The sequence below is a fragment of the Pieris brassicae genome, chromosome 5 (assembly GCF_905147105.1).
Source record: "Pieris brassicae chromosome 5, ilPieBrab1.1, whole genome shotgun sequence".
Taxonomy (NCBI): Eukaryota; Metazoa; Arthropoda; class Insecta; order Lepidoptera; family Pieridae; genus Pieris; species Pieris brassicae.
Window position 1 is genome coordinate 5,338,490 of NC_059669.1, and position 10,103 is coordinate 5,348,592.

The 10,103-nt window shown below is 36.4% G+C and overlaps 1 protein-coding gene across 9 annotated transcripts; it reads right to left on the minus strand.

Annotated features, from left to right (window-relative positions):
• Positions 1–1,712: 1,712 nt before the first annotated feature.
• Positions 1,713–10,026, minus strand: LOC123710394. 9 transcript variants are annotated; one of them, XM_045662255.1, is made up of 10 exons: positions 9,948–10,026; positions 7,247–7,418; positions 7,094–7,167; positions 6,634–6,755; positions 5,844–6,042; positions 4,579–4,694; positions 4,344–4,444; positions 3,961–4,062; positions 3,575–3,685; positions 1,713–3,059 (listed from the first exon to the last, which is right to left on the minus strand). In XM_045662255.1, exons 2-10 carry the CDS (start codon positions 7,296–7,298, stop codon positions 2,980–2,982), a joined length of 957 nt encoding a protein of 318 aa, XP_045518211.1. In that variant the 5' UTR covers positions 7,299–7,418; positions 9,948–10,026; the 3' UTR covers positions 1,713–2,979. The 9 variants fall into 9 exon arrangements, with proteins under 9 accessions (XP_045518211.1, XP_045518204.1, XP_045518205.1 ...); XM_045662248.1 differs by lacking the exon at positions 9,948–10,026 and adding an exon at positions 8,062–8,317; XM_045662249.1 differs by lacking the exon at positions 9,948–10,026 and adding an exon at positions 7,523–7,729 and having other exon boundaries at positions 5,907–6,042.
• Between the last annotated feature and the right edge of the window lie 77 nt (positions 10,027–10,103).

Sequence of the window (10,103 nt, forward strand, 5' to 3'; positions counted from 1 at the left end):
GGTTAGATAGGCACTTCCAGAACAGATATCCTCTCTGACGTACACGCAAACTCCCGCCCGCGGTAGAAATGAATGTTCCAATTTGTACCTCGGGTAGGTGAGGTAGGAAGTATCATCCGGGGAGGATATGGATTGTTGGGCTCCGGGAGTCTCACTCACGGGCCGAATCGCGAGTATAAAAGATGAACCCATTGTATCACTTCACACCGGTATTCTGTGAGACAGTGGTACTGCGAGGTGTGGGGTCGTGGCTGCCCATTTGGCTGAAGCACGAAATAAACAGCATGGCACTTCCATTAGGAAGGGGGTTGACTGATTTTTTATTTTTTTATTTTCTCCTATATAACATTACAACAATAAATAAGATTACAGTTGAGAAGGTATTGGGAGACTGGTTTCCAAACTAGGTATAAACCTGTAATATGGATAACTAGGCTTCCTTCATTCACAGCAAAGTCATATTGAGTGGTAACAAAAACTACATGTATATATGGGTAGGCAAACAAATTTAACGTTTTAAATAAGGAAAGTAAAGCAAAACAAAGCAGTCAACTAGTTAGGAGTTAGTAGAAATAAAGTTATATAGTGTATGTTTGGGTGTGTGTATGTGAGTTTGTGTGCATGTGACTGTTAGAGGGGTGTGTGTGGGTATGTCAGGCACACGCCTGAGAACATATGTGAAAATTATTTTAATACATCTAGCTGATTTTCCGTTTGGTCATAGTTCAAAGTAAGTAAACATGTATGAACTATTTGCTTTACACATTTTTTAGTTTAAGGATATATATACAGAATTTTGTTAAGTTTCTTATACAAGTAACATCCCAGAAAATATAACGATCGCTGAGAAAAATTAAAAAAGGATGGGGTTACACAAACGATATATTTGCGACGTTTTAGCGGTATCGATTATAACAGCGAATGTTGCTTAAGAACAGTGTATAAGATAAACAGCTGTCGAACTGTAAGTACAGAACTGGTTTTATAAAGTTCAGGAGAAGGGAAACGAAAGGGAAGATACAATGAGGTTTTAAGAACTGCTCGTTGGGCTCACTCAAGTTTCAGTGAGGTTTTATAGGTGCCTCCCCAGACCACACAGTAAATTAGTAGTGATTAGCAAAGCGACTCGTACACCAGTCAGCAAGCCCATGCAGGCTCCTGAATACATACAATACATACAATGAGTCACGATTGTCCACTGATGTTGTGGGGGGACCCCCGTTTTGTGAATGCCATGTATTTTGTTTTGGGTGCATTGAGCGTTAAGACGTTGTCGCTAAGCCAATCAGTCACACTATCCAGGCCAGATTGAGCGTGAGTGACAACCTCCCCCAAGTCGGTGCATTAAATAATAAAGCCGGGTCATCCGCAAAGGTAACGATCCATTGGTTAACTGTAGGTTGCATAGCTGATTAATATACACTAAAAACAGGGTAGGACCCAATACGATTCCCCTGCGGAACACCGCATCGAACACCAATCTTTGTGACCTGGGTTCTGTTGCTCAAATAGTCACTGAATAGTCCCAATTGGGCCCCTTTCACTTTCGATAGAGACCGTGTGAAAAGCCTTAGCTAGGTTCAGGAATATAGCTATGCACGTCATGCCGTCTAGGTTCCTAATAACGTAGTCTCGTCGTAACGTTTTACTCTATGGCATAGTCTAATTATGCCGTCATTTGATATAAGATTGTGTAATCAAAACAACAGTGCGACAGTAAATATAATTCATTTATTATATAAGTAATTAATAATTATTTACGATTATGAAATAAGGCTACAGAATAGTGTTCAGATTACGTCATCACTCTCACAAATGCAGCTAAATAGAAGACTAGATTTAAACAACGTCCTTGGTACTGTTACTATGATGTTTAACAAATGTTCATTGTTTGGAGCGTAGATTAGAATAGTATTACCATCGAAAATGGAACAAAATATTTATATGAAATTGTCTTATTTCTTTAGAGGGTATATAACATTACTTTATATTTTTTAAGGCGGTGCCTTGCGCAAAAACTACAGCAAAATGCACAGGACGATTACAATGTGTGATGGATTGCGACGTACCTATTCAAAATTGTATTGCTTCCGTGAGGCACAAATAATAATCAAATCACAGTTACATACCATCTATTTTGCTATTGACTGCATAAGAGCTAGAGGCGCCATCTAACGACATCTTTTTTTTCCAGACAGTGACTTCCTTTCAATAACTTGCCGATTGCATTATTATCTACTTCAGTCTACTTATTAATCCAATTATTGATAAAACGTTTATTAAAACTGGTGTCAATTGACTTCAATCTCTAATTTAATATAATAAAACCGTGTTATTTGTGCAATTACTACATTATATTGATCGCCCACTACGTATTGGAATAACAAGTACGTGTTTTTATATAAGTAGGTACAAATCACAGCCTATTTATATACTATTTTACATAATTGTATTACTCAGACCACACAGCAACTTAATGTGTATATAAGGGTATTCCCAACGCGGTCCAGAGTTAAAATTTTATGTTTTAGCAATGCAATGAAATATAATATGTTCCCCATACAAATATACATATTAGTATATGTACTATGACTTAACATATAATTTTTTCGTATAATGTAACGTTAAATAGCAATAGGTATATATTATTCAAAATGTCGTTCGGATATTGATAATGTTCAAAATTCAATAGAGCTTCGAATGGAAGGATATTTGGAAGGGCATTTAGCTGTCACGCCACTAAAATGGAATCAGATAATAAAATTTAAATTTTACAGTAAATGAAATAATTATTACATTCGTCTTGAATTCCATATCAGTGCTTTACTTGCGAAAAGGCATTCTCAATCACTGACACAAAATAACCCCTTATAAAGCTAACACGTTTTAAAATTTGGCAGCACTTTGTCAAACGTTCAAGTTTCATACTTTCACCGATGATAAACAAAAGCTATATTTGTGAGAGGGCACTCCGTTGCATTACGTGTGCTCGGATGCGTGTTTGCGGTGCGTGCGACGAGCTCGCGGCCGCGCGCCCGTTAGCGACGACGATGTGTTAACTGAAACCATTAATTTGGAGATTTAGCATTATAAGGCAGATGTACATCTAAATTTTATATTAATGTGATTAGTCGAGAATTATTGATATTATGACAATTTATCACTAAACCTATTAACCTAAAATCGATTACACCAAAGAACGGAGGACCATATTATATTGCGAACTTTGTGAACTACTAATATGACGCAACAATCAATTGAATTTAAATAAAATGGCCCTTCTTTAGTGAGAACATATTTATTTTTCCCCTTAGAGTAAGGCTGCTTCCATTAAAAAAGTAAAGGTACTATGAAACGGACACTTCGCTTGATTTGTGATTGGTCTACATACCGTAGACGCGTCTACAAAGTGCTTTAATATTACAACCGCGTAAAAGCGGCCTCCTGCGTTATTTTTTACATGATGAGAAATTGATGTTACGATAATTTAACTCATAACTTTTGTAAATACATACAACAGTTATATGTATTATGTTATTTGGATATATTCAAGAACTTAGAACCCCATCCTCACCATTTCCGTGTGGAATTATTTTAGTGACCACAATTTTTAATTCGGGATATGTGGCCTCAGGGTTGATTTTCTGTAAATTATCTGTTATAACTGGATTTATTCGTGGGTGATCTGAAATCGAATAAATAAAAAAAAATAAACGGAAAAGTGCAATAATAATGGCAAGTGCAATTCAGAGGGAAGAGTATAGCCGGTACTAGTGTCAATGACTTTTACAGGACGATCGCGGCGTAAAAACGTCTATATTACATAGAATTTTAATTTCTAATGAAATCAAAATGTAGGACATCTGTTTCTATAGCAATAAGTTTTTGAAGTGTCTCCTCGGTCATTCAGTATTAATAGATAATCAGGACCTACCTATATATTTATTTATGGTTTGTTACCTGTCTCTTCCGGGCTCTTTCCAGTATAGGACTCTCCGTTCAGTGTTTGCGACTTTTTTACTCTTTCTGTATATCCCCGCGCTCGCAAATCTGTGAAATAGCCTTAGGTCCTAAATGTCGGCGCGATGCGTTCACGACATTTTAATAAATACAGACACATTTTTGCATCTGTTTCATAGATAAGGCATAGTTCTTTGTGAGGTTAGATGTTAAACGCATTTTCAGTTGTTCACTAAATATAGTACCAACTGCCATTTCTATCTTAGGATAGTAATGTAGTTTTATCATAAGGTACCAGTGTTTTTAGTGTTTAATTTAATTTAAATCAATGTACTACGAAAAGGTATGTAACTTGTTAATTATAGTTGATGTAAATAACGTACTGTGAGCATATGCGGGTGGGCGGGGCTGCTGTGGTAGGACTGCGAGTGCTGGAAGTGTGTTGGGTCGTCTTTGTCGTCCTCCACCTCGCATGCTGTACTCTCTGGGTACAGAATATAACGTGTTAACTTCCAAGTTTTCGTAAGTTTTATACTCTCAAGTATCCAGTTAATCTAGTAGATGATACTCTTCAGCCATGAAGTCATCTGAAGAGATTCATAGTAAAACTGCACTTACTCTCTCAAAGGCTCTCTCCAAAAATCTGCTGTATGGAGGTATGGGGCTGGCATAGTGGGAAAGCCAAATGCGTCGACTGCGCCTGCGCGCATCAGCGAGCTTTTCATACACTGCAACTGTATGTAGAACATCTTATTACCACCACTTATCTCTCCGTCTATCACTTTGTCAATCAAATTATATGGGAACACACTGATTTTTCTATGGTCTAACAATACAATATACATTTTAATGCTACAATTAGGTACGCAAAATCGTGCATCGGTGATACCGAACCTATTATGTTTAGGACATCTAGACTACAACTAAGAGGATAAAACATTTAATAGCTATTCAAAGTTAAAAACTATGGAATTATAGGATTTAGAATATAGAATGTTACTTTTATAGACTTTTCATTGATTTACCTGAATTCAGGACTATAATAACTCCAAATAGATACATCTTTCTAAATAAATGTTACTACTGCAATATTAAGGAAACATCGACACCTAAGTAATACGACAGTAACGAAGGGTCTAAAGAATACACAAAAAGACTAACTAAAGTCAAGGAAGGTAACGACTGATTGGATATTATATTTACAGAAACCAGCAAAATTCATGACTCGAATATAGGGGTAACAGAACAATCATGAAATTTGGTGATTTATAAGACGACTCGCACACAAAACGACAGTTTGTGAAATCACATAGTTCGGCCGCGCTGGCTCAGTGCAGGCACGCTCCACCTACTCTGCCTTCGCCCTGCCATTTGCCTAGTATTAGCCGTAAATTGTAATTACGTATTAGCTTATAGATATGAGCTATATGTCACATGAGGAATCAATATTGTACATACGATTTAATCGTTATTATTTGTATCACATTTAAAAGAAAATTCAATTTTGATTAAAACGTGTTAATAATACAGTGATTTAAGGAATTTAATATTTGTATTAATTGTACGAAAGTTAGAGGGATATTTTGGTAATTTTAATTTAACATAAACTATTCTTAAACTATGAACATAAACGCTGCTTCCACAAATCGTTTCTTTGTAAAATAAGGTACGTGTTAAATCATAATAATTTTGATTCTGTAACCATGTTTTCTGTAAAGTACTTCAGATAAACTTTTAAGAATGAAAATTAAACAAAATAATTTTAACCTAAGATAAACGCGTTTTAATCAAAGTTTTCTTTTAATCGTATTTGCGTTCCCGGCGGCAAGACCATGACTATCACTAGCTGTATAAGGCCCGGCGAGTGGCGGTCGCGAACGTACGTGCGCGTGGTGTGCGGGCGCGCCGTCGAACAGTAGGTTGGTGACGCCCGCGCCCCCGAGTACCTCTCTGCGCTGCCGCTCGGCGTCCGCTCGAAGCCTCCGGACCAGCCGCTCTGCTTCGCCCAGCCGCGCGCGTAGAGCCCCAGCGCTTTCCCCTTCCTCACTTTCCGTTGCTTCCTCCTCTAGAGACCGCAGCTTGCTGGCATTACAGAATGTATTACAACTAACTCCACGAAGCTACAACATACTAATCTACGATATAGATATGACAATTTAAGAACAGAATAACGTATAGATGGCGTGATCTCCTCGCCACTTCACGCTTCGTCCATCCTGCAGATACAGACGGTATCTGTCATTCACTTATATTAGGTACCATACATATGGAATTGACGTACATACTGGCCACTTTGACCTCAAATATCTCCTCTTTGTTCCTCCTATACAAAACGCCAATTACATATGTAACGACCTAGTATTTAATACTTAAACCACTTCTTTTTTTGCGGTAACTATAAATTAAATTGACGTACATACTGGCCACTTTGACCTCAAATATCTCCTCTTTGTTCCTCCTATACAAAACGCCAATTTCATATGTAACGACCTAGTATTTAATACTTAAACCACTTCTATTTTTGCGTAAACTAGTATAGTAGTAACTATAAATCAATGTTTATATTTACACTGTTACAATGTTTATATTCAATGTGTCTCACATTTGATATTCTATTTGTCAGAGTCTAATATCCTAGGACCGAAATGGGATTTAGAAATATTGTAGGCATACTTGGCCTGTTCGTCGACAAGGCGTTGCAGCCCCAATAAGTCGTGGGAGCAGGCTGTAGCTTCAGCTCGAGCTGCTGCTGCCTCCCTTTCCAACCGCTCAACCTCTCGTCGCAGAGATGACACCTAACATTATATTGCATTTATTACTATAGCTCTATTATTTTTAAAAGCTTTGCAAAATATCAATTATAAAGACTTGCATCAACTTCGAGGCTATAGGAGTAACTTTTAGATATAACGAAATACAATAACAACAAAACCTCAATTTAAACTATTATCAAGAAAAAAATTAAAACCATTTCTGATACAAAAGCTACTCGCTAAGATCTTTATTGAGGCTGAATGTTTCATCTCGTTATCAGACTTATTCTTAAAGTTCCCTGTAAATATTTATCTAATAAAATTATATTAGTATTTTAATAAATTATTATTAGTAAATTAATAATATTTTTGGATCTTACCAGGTTTTCGTTTTCATCACTAGTCGAGCTATTTTTCGCAGGCTCTTTGTTGAATATCAGTTGAAATTGTAAGTCTGAAAAATACGGTATTGTTATTATTTAAAAAGTAATTGTAAGATAAAATATTACTTCGAATTTAGGTGCATAGTCAACCTCTATTTCTCTCTCGCAATGACTCGATTTCGGCATGAAGGCCACTGAGCATCAGGCGGTGTTGCTCCTGCAGGAACCGAACGCTGTGCTCGAGGTGGGCGATCCTCGCGACTGGGTCACCTCCACTGATGTACAGCCCGCTGCCATGTTGCTCTACAGGTGTCTTTGTCACCTGAAATTATATTTCATAATTTTAATTCAAAGCTAGAGTAGAAAAACCTATAGTTAGTTAAATAACATTAAAAATATATACGATTTTGTATAACAAATACGTACCATTTTTAATTTTTTTGTATAACAAACAACATCAACATATAACAAATACGTTGTAGGAATTACACTATCTACACTTAATTTTAGGCAGTTTAGCATATTTCAAATTCTAGTTCCAGGTAGACGAGGTCACATGGATCAAATTCTAATAACACTATCGGTTAGTAGAACTCGGTACACCACAATACCTTGTAAATACACCACGAGCAATGAAATCCTTCACAATCACTGACTCACGATTGTTCTTTGTTTTGTCATGATATTATGACCTAAGCTGTTTTAGTGTTAGCTAGTCATCGTTATTTAGTAGTTCAATATTATGTTTGCTACGCTACAGATAATCACTCTTACTAGATTCATACATCCTTTCAATATATTGCATTTGCAATGATTCACAAATTTAAATTCAATTTACATGATATCTTGTCAAACCCATTTGTAGCCAGTTCCTTCCGCATTTTGTTAATTTTGACCCCCGATTGTTTAACCCCAAATATTTTGCATATAATACTTAAATGTATGTAAATATATCGATTAAATACCTTTCCCTGGAGCGAAGCGAAAGGCACTCCAGGCACGAGTACCTTCGAGGCCATCGCTGCACTTTACACTAAGAAAATGCACCGGAGTTAGCACACGCGCGTTCGCGGAGAGAGCGATTCGACATTTGCAAGTGATACGCGTAATTCTAAAAATTCTAGTATTCACAAATAGTATTTTGACCGTGAACTTTGTCAGATCCTAATACGACGCGAAATTCACGGTATTTTTTTGGTTCTATGGGGTTTTCGAAGTGGGTTTTCAGGTAATAGGGTGTGAGGGGCGGGGGACGGTATTGATCGCGCCGCCGCACACCGGGTGTAGTGCTGACTCACAGATCTTGTCACTGCATGGCGCGGTGCCAGGGGATCGAGTTAACTCGGTAATCGCTTAATTTTCACTATCATTAATTAATACGATTTTGACTTGAGTATGCGGTTGCATTGTCTGCCAATCTTTGGAGAGGAGCTGGAGATGTCATCAACAGTACTAGGCGCTCGCTGAAGAGAGTTTTATATTATTATTAGTCAATATTTAAACAATTCAATTATTGACACCTTATTCAAATTTTAACGGCCTTTTTTTTAAACATGCTATAAGCTTTTAAAAGTAAAACAGCTAATGCGTTTAATGGACAAGAGATTTAATCGTTTTTGTAAACTTATAAATAAAGGGTTAAAGGTTGGTGGACTCGGCTTTCGCACTTAGACTCTCACTAGGTTCGTTGTGCGTAAAGTCCTGGCTAACTGAGCTAGCCTAGCTCCTTCCAGAAGCCCAGAAGCCTGGGTACTTCGCAGGCTTCAGGATTTCTGTTAGTTAGCTACACTGTGTGGATGACTGATTCCTCTGCTTTGAAATAGCCTTAGCACATGGGGCCGAATCAATCTCTAATTTGGAATGACAATACCCATTTTTATATAATTACTTATACACGGAGGTAGGGATCAGAGACTATTATTAGTAAGATACTATATATTTAGTAAGATAAAAATAAAAACTATAAACTTGATTTTCATACTTTTTGGCGGTAGACAATTTTGAAATCCCTATTTATTAAATACATTATTATTATAAAACTCTTCGAAGCGGAGTTGTGTTTAATTTGATTTTATAGTGAGTCTGATTCCGGGAAATTGTCTATAACGACTGACAGTACGGCGGCGCCGAAAGGCTCACAGTGAGTTATTACTTATCCAATATTAAATCGCATGATCCACAATATTATTTATATAATAATATGAATATATTTATTCTGGTATCGAACGATAAGGGATCAAAATTACTAATGGTGTTTATTAAGAATATTGTTATACTCGTAAATACCATAATTTAGTAATATACGAAAATACTTACCTTATTTAACCGAAAAATAATTCTTTGACAGTCTCAATAATTTTATATTGTAAAAATACCGAAGCAGTGTTGGCCAGTGGCTACACCGTGCGACTCACATCGCTGAGGTCGTAGGTTCGATCCCCGGCTGTGCACCAATGGTCTTTCAAATATAGAATGATATAACTAAATATGCTAATTTCAAGTAGTTTGAATATTATTATTGTTAAGCAACAATTTTTTTTTTATTTGACATGTTAATTAGAAATGTTTCTTTTCCTTAATTTATTAGTAAGGTATTAATGATAACTAGTAAGCCAATACATCTTGGTTTTTCATGTATATAAAATATACTTTGCCTATATAGCTAAAATTTCTCATTCTGTGGCTATACGGCGATTCCATAATCTATGGATACCTAAAGTTGGCGCCTTGCGAAAAAGCTAAGCTAATACTTTACTTGTATTTGGTAATACTCAGCCGATGTAATGTTAAACGTCATACGAATCTACTGTTACAGATATTTACATTTAAGACTTAATATTTTACTACTTACGAATATGTATCGGAACTTTTATTATTTATAATTAAAAAAAAACTGTTGGAGGCGCTTTAGATATGCTATTAATAGTAATACATGGTTGCTATGACAACATGTGTTGCTAAGCAACCGCTGCCCATACACAAGTCAAATTCAAACACTGCTACAATA